This window comes from Calidris pugnax, unplaced genomic scaffold, assembly GCF_001431845.1.
Source record: "Calidris pugnax isolate Ruff unplaced genomic scaffold, ASM143184v1 scaffold133, whole genome shotgun sequence".
Lineage (NCBI taxonomy): Eukaryota > Metazoa > Chordata > Aves > Charadriiformes > Scolopacidae > Calidris > Calidris pugnax.
The window spans coordinates 8,959,865-8,973,867 of record NW_015090977.1 but is presented as its reverse complement, the minus strand read 5'-3'; the positions used below and the strand labels follow the sequence as shown (position 1 = coordinate 8,973,867).

General features: G+C 48.2%; 1 protein-coding gene across 1 annotated transcript in view; it reads left to right on the top strand.

Annotated features, from left to right (window-relative positions):
- The window catches only part of TYW1 (tRNA-yW synthesizing protein 1 homolog), a 123,606-nt gene that overhangs the window by 101,225 nt on the left and 8,378 nt on the right, over positions 1-14,003 (top strand). Inside the window, exon 15 of the mRNA XM_014953037.1 lies at positions 7,507-7,674. Coding sequence (XP_014808523.1) covers positions 7,507-7,674 — 168 coding nt within the window. The remainder of the gene's footprint in view (positions 1-7,506; positions 7,675-14,003) is intronic.

The window sequence follows — 14,003 nt, the reverse complement described above, 5'->3', positions numbered from 1 at the left end:
TGGCTCACGTTGAAGAGATGGAATGACAAGCTGCATCTGCATTTCAGAGTTTCACTTTTCTAGGAGGAGTTCTTTTGACTTCCAGGGACTGGCTGGAGATTCCCAGTCTGCTGTAGCACCGACGTGTGTGTAGCCGTCCGTGTGGTGTGTCTGAGAGCTGGGGTTACAGACTGGGGCGATGCTGCGGAACTAACCATTTCCAGTCCTGCTTTTCAGATTTCACTGTCAGAAATAAACCCGTGTCCTTTGTTAATTCAACTTGAAAACCATTATTAAAAACAACCAATGAGCCTGAATCCACTCCAGCGAGAGGCAGACGTGCATGAGAGCTTGTGGACAGAATTTGGACAGTGCTGATGCTCAGATCATAAGCGGTTTTATTGCAGGGAGTGCGATCTGTCAACGTGTCGTTTGAGGCTTTTTATATTCGTCTTGGGTCAGGGCTGCCCCAGTTCTTGAACAGCGGCTCTGTCACTCAGCAGCTTGGCCCACGCTTTGTTCTTTTGCTAATTCACACGAGCCTCAATTAAACAAATTTATAATTTGCGGGCTAGAAGTGAAGAGAGTTCCCTTGTTCGGTAATTAGGTTGGGAAGCCTGGAGTGTCAGAGTTGAGAAACAAAGCGCTGTCATATTTCCCTTCCCCGGTTATCTTTCCTCCATGGCCCCGTGGATTGAAATGGCTGCTGGCTGCCGACATCTCCGGCCGGGAGCCAGGTCCCGGCGGAAGAAATGGGCTGGTTGTGCTTCGCGCTGCGGCGAGAATCGTCTGGGCACGAGGCGTTGCTTAGATCCAGTTGTGCTGGCTCGGCGCCCTCACGGCAGAGCGCGCCCGACACGGGGCTCTGCACCCCTCTCCATCACCAAGAACAGCCCCGATGCTTTTCCAAAGCCTTCCGCATTTCATAGAATCATAGAATCATAGAATTGTCCAGGCCGGAAGGGACCTCCAAGGGTCATCTAGTCCGACCCCCCCGCAGTCAGCAGGGACACCCCCAACTAGACCAGGTTGCCCAGGGCCTCATTGAGCCTCTCCTTGAATATCTCCAGGGAAGGGGCCTCAACCACCTCCCTGGGCAACCTGTTCCAGTGCTCCACCACCCTCACAGTGAAGAACCCTCTCCTCATCTCCAGTCTAAATCTGTTCCCCTCCAGCTTGAAGCCATTGCCCCTCGTCCTGTCACTGCAGGCCTTTCTAAACAGGCTCTCCCCAGCCTTCCTGTAGCCCCCCTCAGGTACTGGAAGGCCGCTATTAGGTCTCCCCGGAGCCTCCTCTTCTCCAGGCTGAACAACCCCAGCTCCCTCAGCCTGTCCTCGTAGCAGAGGTGCTCCATCCCCCTGATCATCCTTGTGGCCCTCCTCTGGACCCTCTCCATCAGGTCCATGTCCTTCTTATATTGAGGGCTCCAGACCTGCACACAATACTCCAGGTGAGGTCTCACCAGAGCAGAGTAAAGTGGCAGAATCACCTCTCTGGACCTGCTGGCAACACTTCTTTTGATGCAGCCCAGGATATGATTTGCCTTCTGGGCTGCAGCTGCACACTGCCTGCTCATGTCCAGCTTCTCATCCAGCAGAACCCCCAAGTCCCTTTCCTCAGGGCTGCTGAGGTATTTCAAGGTATTGGGCCAAAGCTGCGTGGCATGATTAGGATGCTAAGAGCAGCCTTATTAAAGACTAATTAAGAGGCGGCATCATTGGTGCTGCTGCAGGAAGTTGGTGTAAGAGGTGAGGGTGCACAATAGGATGGTTTCCTTTTTTTGATACTTGTTGTCTTAATAACTGTCTTCGTGTATTATGGAAAAATATAACATGACCACCCTAATCAACTGCTCGCATTTTTTAAGTGGTATCAGCGCTGTTAATTAACTCAAGTTTTAAGAAGATGGGGAAGTTGAAAGCTGATGTGCTTTCATTCGGTGTGCTGCTAAGCTGATTTTCATTGATTTGTGGTTGTGAATTAATCAGCCATCCGAGCACTTAGTTATTCCATTTGCCTCTGCGCTTTCTTTGCTTGTAAATGATATCTTTGAAGTTTATTAAAAGAATGAGTCATGTTGTAGCTTCCTAAGAATTTTCCCCCTCTGTAGTCATACATTTTTCATGCTGCTCAAATCATAATCTGGATAATGAACGTGGGGAAAATATTGCTATATGGAGCCGCATCTATACAGCTGAGCTCGGGAGATACAGATCCTATTACTTGCGTGGTTGGCTGCTCTAATATAAGAACGTTTAAAATCTTTTTCAGCCTTTGAGAGTCGGGCTGAAAAATTAATGCACTTCCCTGTTTCTCACTCCCCCGGCTGTCTGCGGTTGTGCACGGCCGACCTGGTTCCACGGCGCTCCGAGTTACGGCGTGCGGCTCCCAGAGCCTGTGCTCAGGCAGATTGATCGAGGAGGTCCCTCATAAATTTACCAGCGAGAAAGTAATTGCTTCCAAAACATGTGCAGTTTCTAATTAGCACGAGTCTGTTTCTTTTGTGGCCCTATTTAAGCGCTGTGTGGTTCACCTTGCTCTAATTCCAAGTGTTTGCAAAGGACCTGTCTGTGTTTATTGCTGGACGTGACACGTTCAGCTCTGATGGAGCTGAGTTAGGTCCTGGGGGTGCAGCACAGGCTGGGACCGGGGGCCGTAAACATAGTGTGGATGCAAATGCCATTTAAAAGAAGTAGAAATGTTCCTCACAGAAGAAAAACATGAGAATGCAAAGCATAATCAGCCATAAAATTGCGTGTGCTCTGTTTTAAAGGCCAGCACTTGATGGGATTTTGTGACTGGAATAAAATAGCTCAGCCAAAGAGCAAAGGTGATGGAACCACCTGGAGAGGTAGAGAGGAGTTGGCTTTTGTCTAGAAGAAAAGCCAAGTTCCTTGAGTGAATTTGCCCTTTTGGGTGCCGGCGGGTTTGTGACCTGTGGCGTGATACCACGGATTAAACCAGCTGGATGAGCCTTTAATGAATTTTATATGGAAAGAAAGAAATAAGCAAAAATAAATCTCAGTAAGCCACATGCTGCTGAGCTAATTTATGAGAATTTTACTGAAGTAATTAAAGATGGAGCAAGGCAATAGTGAAATCAAGGTCGTGGCTAAAACTAAATCAGTAAGTCAGGAGGGTCAAGTGATCAAATCCCCAGATTTAGAGCAGCTGGTCTCAAAAGAATGAGGCTGAAGCTGGTTGGAGTGGGGTGTAGGAGAACCTGGGGGGCTGCCGTCACTGATGGGTGGTGGTTCGGGGCACGGAGCTGGCTCTGCAGGGGTGGCTCTTGCAGTGACCTGGAGAACCTCAGCTCCTGTTCCCTGTAAATCACCCAAACCAGCAGTGCTCGTGCCCTGGCTTTGGGTTGGGCACAGCAGGAAGACAGGTCCTGCTCCAACGTTCTCTCCTTCGGTGCCTTTGCTGTATTGGGTGGTTGGGAAGGGAGCTGGAGCAAGAACCCAGTTCTTAATGACTTAATGCAATTAAATCTGAGATGAAGGTGTCTTTTGAACGATGCCACTTCTAAATTAGCAACTGATTGTGAGTGTGCTTCCAGAAAAGCTGTTCCCCCAAAGCCTCCTGCTCCTGCCCGTTCATACCTGTGACCCACAGAGCTTTGCAGACCCTCGTGTGGTGGGACAGGTTTCTCCATGCTCTGCCCAGGGGATGCTTGTAGGCCTGGTCACACCAGTACCTGTGCTGGGTACTCCCCACCCTTTGGACTAGGAGTTTTTTTTGGTGCAGATACACTGTTCCAGCATGGTGTGACCTTTACTAGTGCCAAGTCAGGGGAGATGAGGAGCCGTAGGGGCTCTTGGGACACGTGAGTGATGGTGCTGGCCTTTTGGCTGGAGAGCCACAATCAGGGCAAATCCATCTTATAAATACAATCCCTTGATGTTCCCTGTGGACGTCCACTGTGGGGCTATTGCTTCAGCTCTCAGTGTTTCACAAACAGCAGTGGCAGAATTATAGAAACTCCTCAGTCGTTCTGGTGGCCTTTGACCGAAACAAGACAAGCTGCTGTTTAATGTCATCGAGTCAATCCCTACTCATCAGTAAACAATAAGAGTTTCTACAGCACCAGCTGGATTTTCACCCTCCTTCAGCACGTGCAGGAGATACAATCAGAGATGAACTGTTTTCCAAACAGTTCTCAGTATTAACTGAATTAATTTAAGCAGAAGACAGTAAGAGTGAGATGAACTGGAGGGAGTTTTTGAAAACGCCTTTATATTTTGGGGTGCTCGCTCGTGTACTCAGCTCTGAAAAACAATCTGTGTGTTTATTGCCTGTGTCTGCACCGCCTTTACTGTGCCAATGTTGGTTTTGTATCTAGCTCATGGCCCTCGATATCTGGGGGGATACTGAGTTTGGACAAGTGACCCCAATCTCCATTTTCTTTTTTTTCAAACACGGATCTGGATCGCTGAGTGCCCAGCAGTCGCTGTAGCTGGTTTCTTCTGTAGGTGAGGTCTGGAGGGAAAAGCAGGGAGGAGGATGCTCAGTGTCTTTACAGAAACACAGAATGGTGGGGGTGGGAAGGGACCTCTGGAGATCATCTCGTCCAACCCCCTGCCAGAGCAGGGTCACCCAGAGCAGGTTGCACAGGAACGTGTGCAGGTGGGTTTGAATGTCTCCAGAGAAGGAGACTCCACCACCTCCCTGGGCAGCCTCTTCCAGGGCTCTGCCACCCTCAAAAGGAAAGTTTTTCCTCATGTTGAGATGGAATTTCCCATGTCCCAGTTTGTGCCCCTTGTCCTGTTCCTGGGCACCACTGAGAAGAGTCTGGCCCCATCCTCTTGCCACCCGCCCTTTAGCTATTGCTCAGCATCCATGAGATCCCCTCTCAGTCTGCTCTTCTCCAGCTGAACAGCCCCAGGTCCCTCAGCCTTTCCTCAGCACAGAGATGCTCCAGTCCCTGAGCATCTTCGCAGCCTCTGCTGGGTTCTGTCCAGTAGTTCCTTGTCCTTGAACTGGGTAGCCCAGCACTGGACCCAGGACTTCAGATGTGGCCTCCCCAGGGCAGAGCAGAGGGGGAGGATGACCTCCCTCAACCTGCTGGCACCTCCTGGAGATCTTAATACCCCAGTCTTCCTTAAGATGCTCCCACCCACCCAGCAGGCACGTGAGCAGCCAGCAGATCTCCAGGCCAGCAAAGCTGCCCACACTGACCCAGAGAATTGCAGAAGAATCCTGAAAACTGGTGACTTGTGTTTCTGTAGCCAGATAGAGGAGGTTGAGCAGAGTTCTCCACCTGGTTTCTAGCAGCACTTGGTCACCTGAGGCTTCATGTTCATCCTTTCACACCAGCATCAAGGGTCTTAGTGGAACCAAGAACGGCTTGATGCAGCGGGACAGCTGGAGTGGGACTAGCAGTGAAACAGATCTTGTGGTCCATGTTGTGGACCATGAGCTGCGAGCTTATTGCGGAGCTACCAGGGTAATTCTGCCTCCCACAGAGTGGATGAAAAAAAAATCAGCAGCACCTTCCTCCAGCCTTGGAATTCCCTCATGGTTTTCAAAGTCTTGTCCTAACTGGGAGTTGGAGGAGCTGGAGAGGAGCAGAGCAGAGGTGAAGCAGGCTGCATTAGGAAGAGGAGATTTTCGGCAATGCCACGATGCTGTCCAGGGGGCCATCCTTCCTCTCGTCCTTCCTCCCCCGCAGCTTCCCCCATGGCCCTGTGCAAATCCTTGTCTCCCTTTTTCCAGGCTGTCAAGGGGGTAAGGGCACGTCCCTCCCTCCTAGAGGTACCCACTTACCGGCTTCCTTCAGCGTTGTCGGGTGCTTGGCTGCTGCAGAAGAGCAGCTCTAGCAGGCAGCAGGGCAAAGCACAGCCCTGTTTTCTCTGGGGAAACTCTGCTTTTACCCCCAGGGAAGATGCTTCATCCCCATGGAGTTGCTAAACCGTGGAGGTTTAGCAAAAACCTAATGGTGAATTTGCACAGTCCAGTGTCACATCACCCGTTCCTTTCTCCACCTTTAAATTCCATCCCTCTGGTTTGAATCGAAAATTCGCACGTGTCTTCAGGAGACCTCAAGGTTCACAGACATCCTCTGCTTTGTTCCACTTCTCTACTATTTTTTTTTTTAGTGTTTTTGCTCTTCGGGGTCTAAAGAAGCATCACTTTGGGCATGAACAGAAGAGAAGGATGATTTGCACACTTACAGATATTTTTTCTTTCCCCCCTTTTCTTTGGAAGGAAAGATGCTTAAAAGAAATCTGCTGTTTCTCTAGGCTGAAGTTGATACTACCTTGCCAGCATCTGCATCTACACCTTCTAGGGAGCCACATCTCTTTTTTCCTATAAAATGACCAGAAATCGAGGAAGAACCTTGAGATCTCAAGATCCAAACAATCATATGACAAGAACTGAGCATTTTACTTAAAATTTTCAATATTATTGGTATTCTAGGTACCCCAGGTTACAATTACCTGGGTCTCATTCCATGGGCACCACGGGAAAGACAGAACACAGGTTTTGGAGTGCAGGGACTGTCTTTTGACCTTGAGTGCCAAAATGGTCTTGATCGGGGACAGTTACAGCAATCACCTACAGCTAAAATGGGTGGGTTTAATTCTCCAGTAATTAAATTGAACAGCTGGAAGCAAGGAGAGCCAATGGTTTACGGCTCGGGGAGCTTCCCCAGGCACGGTTAGGGAGGAGGACATGAAGGATGGTTTTACAAGGGGCTGGATGAGATCTGTATGGATAGAGGCAGAAATCACAGCCTTAGCTTGGAAGGACAGTGATCTCTAGAAGTGTCACACTGACTTGTTGTATTGGTTGTTCACAAGACTTTCTTCCAGGTGTATCACGCTTCAAAACAAAGTGACCTTCTCAAATGTCCCTTGATAGCTCAGGAGCACGAGCAACCTCCATTTGAATGCTTTTAAAACCATTTTCCCAGGATAAAGACTAACCTGTGCTCTATTGCTGGGGGAGTCTGGGCACAGAGTGGTTTGGTGATGTGTCACTGAGGGGGAGCCAATTTTTGATGCTTTCTCCAAATTGTTGCCTTTCTATGAGATACAGTGTAAAGAGAAGAGAAGGCTCTGAGGAAACCTTCGAGCCCCTTTCAGTCCCTCAAGGGGCTCCAGGAAAGCTGGGGAGGGACTCCTGATCAGGGAGGGGAGCCATGGGATGAGGGGAAAGGGTTTGACACTGAAAGAGGGGAGATTGAGATGAGATCTGAGGAAGAAGTTCTTTGCTGTGAGGGTGGCGAGAGCCTGGCCCAGGTTGCCCAGAGAAGCTGTGGCTGCCCCATCCCTGGAGGGGTTCAAGGGCAGGTTGGAGGGGGCTTGGAGCAACCTGGTTTGGTGGGAGGTGTCCCTGCCCGCCTGCCCAGGACGGGGGGTGGCACTGGATGGTCTTTAAAGGCCCTTCTAACCAAAAACATTCTGTGATTCTAAGATGAGCAAACCAGACCGTTTGGGGTTGTGCTGTGGCTGACGTGCCAACGCTGCCCTGAAGTTTGGGAAGAGCTGAGCTGATGGTGACTGTTTCTGTCTTTCTTCTCAGGGCGTGACATACTGCGGCGAAAGCTCGGCCAGCAACCTCACCATGGCCAACGTCCCCTGGCACGAGGAGGTGGTGGGCTTTGTCCAGGAGCTGGCAAACCTCATCCCCGACTACGAAATCGCGTGTGAGCACGAGCACTCCAACTGCCTCCTGCTAGCTCACAAGAAGGTGAGACTCTGCCAGGGTGTGAGACCAGGCATCATATCTTCTCCTTGGAAGTGTTGCACAACTGCCTTGTCCCAACACGTTGTCTCTCTGCAGTTAGCTGGGTGCTTTTTGAGGGAAAAAACATGTGTGGTGTGTATTGTAGGGAGCTGGGTATTTGTTACTGAGGTCACTGCAGGTTGCGGCTGGTTGTGATAACTCATGGCAGGCCAGACAGGGAGCGTTTAATGGCTCCAGGAGGAGCTCAGTGCAATATCCCTGGAACACTTCCATCCCTGGAGGGGTTCAAGGCCAGGCTGGATGGGACTTTGAGCAACCTGGTCTGGTGGGAGGTGTCTCTGCCCATGGCAGGGGGTTGGAACTTGATTATCTTTAAGGTCCCTTCCAACTCTAACCATTCTGTGGTTCTATGATGATTCTATGAGTATCTCCTGTCCTTTGCGTTTTGAGAAACAGGAACAAATCCTGGTGAGGTGGGTCAGCAGGTTTTGTCATGTTTCTGTTTTTTCACGATGGTTTTCAGCGTCATATACAGCTCAGGAAGGAAGTTACACCAAAATGGGCTGGGGCTGTGGTGGTCCTCTCCTGGATCTTTATGGTATATCAAAACTGTAGACCTCCTTCCTTTCAACTAGAGTTGAAATAATGTATTATTTTTCCTTTGGAGAAATAATTTTTGGCAAAATACATTGATAGGTGAATTTTAACAGAGGATGCTTCCCTTTTGAACTGGAACTGCCTTTGCCCTGAACAAATGAAACACAATTTCATGCGTTCTCCACCCTAACAATGGAGCAGAGGTGGTGGTGCTGCTTCTGACGCCAGCCCAACATCCCTTACACTGCTGGAGCTCTCCCCAGGCCAGGCGTGTCTCAGCAGCCTCTGTGTGTGTGAAATGCTGTGTTTGAAATTTGGATTCCTTCATAAATACCATCAACACAATTGAAATGCCAAAGAGAAATCATTAATTTTAAAGGAAGCGGGATATGAAAAATATCAAGTACAATTTCACTTTCTGAGCTCCAGAAAAGTTTAATAGAAAGATAATAAAAATGTATAATAACATGCTGGCTAGGCAACTGATGGAGCAGCTACTTATTATGCTAATTGTGATGATTTTGCTCTTTGCATATTCTTGGCTTTTGTTTTCTGAAGACACGAGCGCTCTCGCGTCCCTCATTTAAAGGGGGGCTGGGGCTTCCTCTGCCGGGTGCCTCAGGGTCTGCCCAGCGTCCCTCATTTAAAGGGGGGCTGGGGCTTTCTCTGCCGGGTGCCTCAGGGTCGGTCTGCCCGGGGAATAACGGGTTAAAATCACTGTTTGCAAAAGACCAGAAATGCTTTAGATCCGTGTTTGATTCGAATCTTGTTGTTGAAAACTTGTGCCCAGTTACAAAACTGTTGCTTCCTTCTGCCATTTGCAGCTTTCGGGGAGCAGCTGCAAAGGAGCAGATGGAAGCGGGATCCCTGGCACGAGTTCCACTTCAACTCACCTTAAAGTTCCTTTATTTACACTCTCAATCTCGGTTGTTGCCACTGGCAACTCAGCCTGAGCAAATCCTTGAATGCAAAATATTCTTTTCCGTTCTAAGGTGAAGGGGCCCCAGGAAGGAAAAGAAACAGATTGTCACCTAACTTATTGATGCTTAATTTTAGCAACACCGTTAGTAACGAGAATAGATTGATACCGGCCCAGGAGGAATTCAACAGCTGCTCTGCTTTCCAAAGCCATTAGGAGAGGGCGTCTTTTGGAAACAATCTATTTTCAGTACTAAAACAACTAATAAAAAATAAATTTATTTCTATTACATTTAATTCCAAATTTCAGGCTCCAGTGGAGAATAAAATTTGTCAGTATATGTTATTCGCAGCAAACCCGCGCTCTGGGAACAATCAAACTGTAGCGAGTAATTGCAAAATCAAAGGTATCTTTAAAAAGTTAAGGAGTTGCAGGAAGACAGTAGTAAAAATCATTAGGGAAAGTGTTTTATTTCATATTGTTCTGCTAGGGCTGAGTTTTAAGGTGTCCAAAAAGTTCTTAAAATTATTAATTTAAATATTGAAAGGCAGGCCTGTACGAAAGAGTCTGGAAATGTCAGAGAAATAACGTATCTTGGTTGTAGCCTCTGCTCCTTGATTTATGGAGAACCATTGGTTGGCACCTGCTTACTTGATGATTTATAGTTTAGGACTTAGGCTCTGAAGCCTCCTAAGGCCAGGGATTTAGGTAGAAAAAGGGATTTTAGGTGAGGAAACTGCAGTTTGTATGTCCAGTGTTGTTTTTCTTTTTTTAGGGAATCAAGAGATGATACAGAGATAGGAACTGTCGTGTTTTGGGGGTACTTCAGTGTCTTAAAAATCTCCCGTCAGGCTTCTGAGTCTCTTCCCACACACCCCCCTTGGTTTTTTCACTCCTCCTGACCATCAGAGTGTTCAGGTATCTCAGTGTCTGTCGGCAGGTACAGGTGAGGTGCGGTGAGCGCCGTCGGGGCTCGATGAGTCTCGAGCAGTGAGATGTGCTTCAGCTTGGAGAGCTTTGCATCCGGCAGCTTAAAAAGTCTCATGAGCTTAAGCCTTACAGCAAAATGTTTGTTTTCCAGTTACCCTTCACAGAGCCCTAAAAAATGACACAGGGAACTCCTGCTCCCTGCTCACCGTGACCTGAAAAACTGTCCGTTACTGGTATTTCCACAGCAGGGTTACTGGTGTTTCCCCTGGGCTCCCACAGGTGGGAGAGCTCTTTGTCCCTGTCTCTTCTGCATCCTCCTCCCAGCTTTCCTGTCCCTCCACGTGCTGGTTTCCATCTCTCCTTACAAGGTGTCTGGTGTCTTCTGGCGCCATCCTCTCTGATTCTTTTCTTTAGAAAACTCTACAAAATTCTTGAGTAATTATATTCGCTTTGTAGCAAGACTTATAAACATCACGGTACAAAAAAAATCTAATTTATTACAGTGCTTTTGAACTAATTGGCTGAGATATTGAGACATCAGCAACTGTATAATTTAACAGTTAATTCAAGTAACTTTTCCAGAGAGAAACCTTAGTGGCTGCATTTCCTGGGCTGTAACAATAGCTGTATCCTCGAGAGGGCTGTAACCAGGGGCTGAGCAGGGGAACGTGCTGCAGATGCCTCGCTGCAAAGAGTTTTTTGAATGCAAGTTCACATCTTGGTAATTTCTAGAACAAACCCCTCTGCCCCGCTTTGTTGAATTCACTTTACACATGTGTTTACCGCCCACCCCGGTGTGTCTAAACGCTTGCCTGCCAATTATCTCCCGTTACTTTCATTTAAACATCTACCTCACTTTCCCAAGGGGTTGTTTTCCAGCCACATTCTCCCTCTTGCTCTACAGTCGTGAGTCTCCCCTTAGTGATCTTCGTACCACGTGCTGGTCCTCGAGCGAGCACCCCTGCCTCTCCCCGGGGGTGCTGGGGTTGGGTTCCGTGTCGTGTAGCCATGTGGAGCACAGGGAGCAGCCAAATCCCATCCTTTTTTGCTCTCTTTGGACGTCTCAGTTAACAGGGTGAAATGAATGGCTGGTGAGCTGAGAAGAGTGGCTGTCATCATCCTTTTTTGCCTTAATAAATGGATACACCTGGTTTCCACAAGCAGATCCGAGTCCGTACCCTGGATCCTGATGTTCCCTCCCGGTGTGGCTGCAGCCCTGTGCCCTGGATCTCCCTGGTCTCACCAGCTGCATTATTTCCCTGGTGGCTGTGGTCTGGGTTAGCCTTGTGTTCTCTGGCATCACAGGGTGAACCTGACATCCACAAAATGACCCAAAGTGACTGTTTTTAGGAAGGTCCCTGTAATCATTCCATGTCCCTTGCCCTCAGCACTGCATTTTGGCTATGCAGGGTACCACCAAGGTGGGTCTTGTGGGTAGTTTGAACTGAAATGATCTGGGGGGAGATAGTAGCCCTGGTCAACAGTGCTCATTGTTCCCCATTAACCAAGAAATCTTCCCAGCGAAGAGGGAATTGGCCTTTTCCTTCCCGCTGGGTTTCCAGAGCTGCCCGAGTCTGTGCCGTGGGGGACGCCGAGGCTTCACGTGGGCCCCGGCTGCGCTTGCAGAAGGCTCGAGAGGTTGGGTGAAAGGCATTGAAGTTGTTCCATGCTGAGCATTTCATCTATATTTAGGGAGGAAAAGGAAGCACTTAACTACCAGCTGCAGATCGACGAACAAGGGTTGTATTAGAGAAAAATAGTCCATCACATTTTATTTCCTTCCTGCCTCGCGGATCCCTTGGAGAGCGTCCGCTGTCCTTGCCACCCAGCATCCCATCTCCAGAATTTGGACCACTCTCTGCTTGCTCACCCCTCGCAGTTGCCCCCTGCCTGTGAGAGCTCTATGGTGTGAGGGGGAAACGCACTTGGGCTGCTGCTTCGTGTCAGGAGGTCACCAAAAAGCTGCACCATCCCCTTATCTGCAGCAGACACAGGGGCTGGGGTCCCCCCAGCTGGGGATGAGGTAGCCCCAGAACAGCCTCGGTGCAGGCGAGAGGATGAAATTTTATGTTTCCTGAAAGGCTTTGATTTTTTTTCCCGTTGTCTCCTTCCAGATAGGAAGGTGGTTCTGCTGTGCTCGATCTGTTAGTTATTAAAAGAAGATCACAGTTGGGCTAAAGTAATCCATTTTTCATCCGTTGGAATTAAAACTGTCTGGATGTAGCCCTGGTTTAATTGGCAGATGAGATGTTCTGCTCCGCAGTGGGTAAGGATTAAAGAAAAATAAAAAATCAGCAATAATGAGTCTTTTTTTTGGAATAACTCGGGCAAGATGAGATGTAACAAACAGGAGGTAAGGAGTTGGGGAGGAGCAGTCCCATGGGCCGGGTCAGGGCAGCCTTGGTTCAGTGTCACCTTTTTATTTCATATATTTCATATTGGAAAACACAAGAGCAGATCCCATTTGCAGGCATTCTAGTTGCTGCTTTGGAAGGTGTGTCGCTGCTTCACCGCCTCTGATTGCTAATGAGCACTTATTTAAGTCACTGAATGTATAACTCCGAGGCTACTTTTTGTTTCCGTCTAAAATGGATAGAAGCCTTTGGGGCCTTTCACTGTCCAGAGATAAACTGAGGGGTTTAATGCTCAGTTATTCCCAGGACTGGGTGTCCCTCTACAGGTTTTTTTAGCCCCAAGGACATGAACTGTGGTGAGACTCTCACCTCTGCATGCCTGGTGCCCTGTTTCACTGATTATTGCCTTGTATTGCACAAATTTGTAATTAATAACCAGTTTAATCTTCATTTCTTCCCCCTAAACCCTAAGGTTACAACTGGTAATTAAAAAGAAAAGTTTTTTAACTTTTTAACAAGCAGTATGATCCTGTTAAGATAAATTAATCTACAATATTTCTTCTTCTTTTCCTGAGTGACTCCAGTTCAGTCACTTCCACTGTTGAACAAAGGGAGCCTTAAATAATTGTCAGCCTTAATTAGATGAGAAACGCTGTGTAATAACTCAATGAATTATTTGTTTGACTTGGAGAGCTTCATACTGGCAGGTGGCGAAAATAGTCATAGCAGTTGCGTAATGTAAGTGCTTTGCACTCCCATTATATATGGTCTGTTTTAATAATCTGTGTGAAAGCGTAAAAGCCGTTTTGTTTATTGCACTGATGGGCTGGCTTTTAAATTATGGAGCTCCAGATTGGAGCTACCAACATCATTTTTCCAGCTGCTTTTTTGATGTTGGGCCCAGAGAAGTGGCTGACGGTGGAGATCAGTGGTAGAAAACCAGTAGCCGAAGGCTGCTGCATGGCAGGTCTGGGGTGGTGACTAATTCCCAGGTGACACATTTGCCATGAAGTGCCCTCTGCTCGGCCATCCCCACTTCCATGTACCAGCCTTTCCGAGCCAAGTGACCTCAGGAAGTGAAGCGGAGTGGGAAGATGTGATTTTATTTTTCAGAAGGGGGATGGTAAAGGTAAAAATGCACAAGTCAGAGTGGGATGAACTTACCTTCTTGTAGGGCTCGGCTGCTGTGGTATTTAAATTCCTGCTGCCTGCAGGAGCCCAGCTGCACCGTCCAGACAGGTCAGGAGACTCCTGTCTGTCCAGTTTAGAAAATCCAGATGTGTGTGTTACCCACTGACTGTGCATGTGGTTCAGAATGAAGTTTGGGCCTCTTCCTTCAGGACCGATGCACTGCTGCAGCCCCCAGGGGCTCTTAAGTGTCCCCCAGTCTCAGAATCACAGAATATTCATGGTTGGATGGAAGGGACCTTTGAGATCATTGAGTCCAACCACCAAAAAAAAAAAAAAAAACAAAAAAACCCCAAAAAAACCAAACACCAAACAAATAAAAATACAAAACACACAAAACAAAA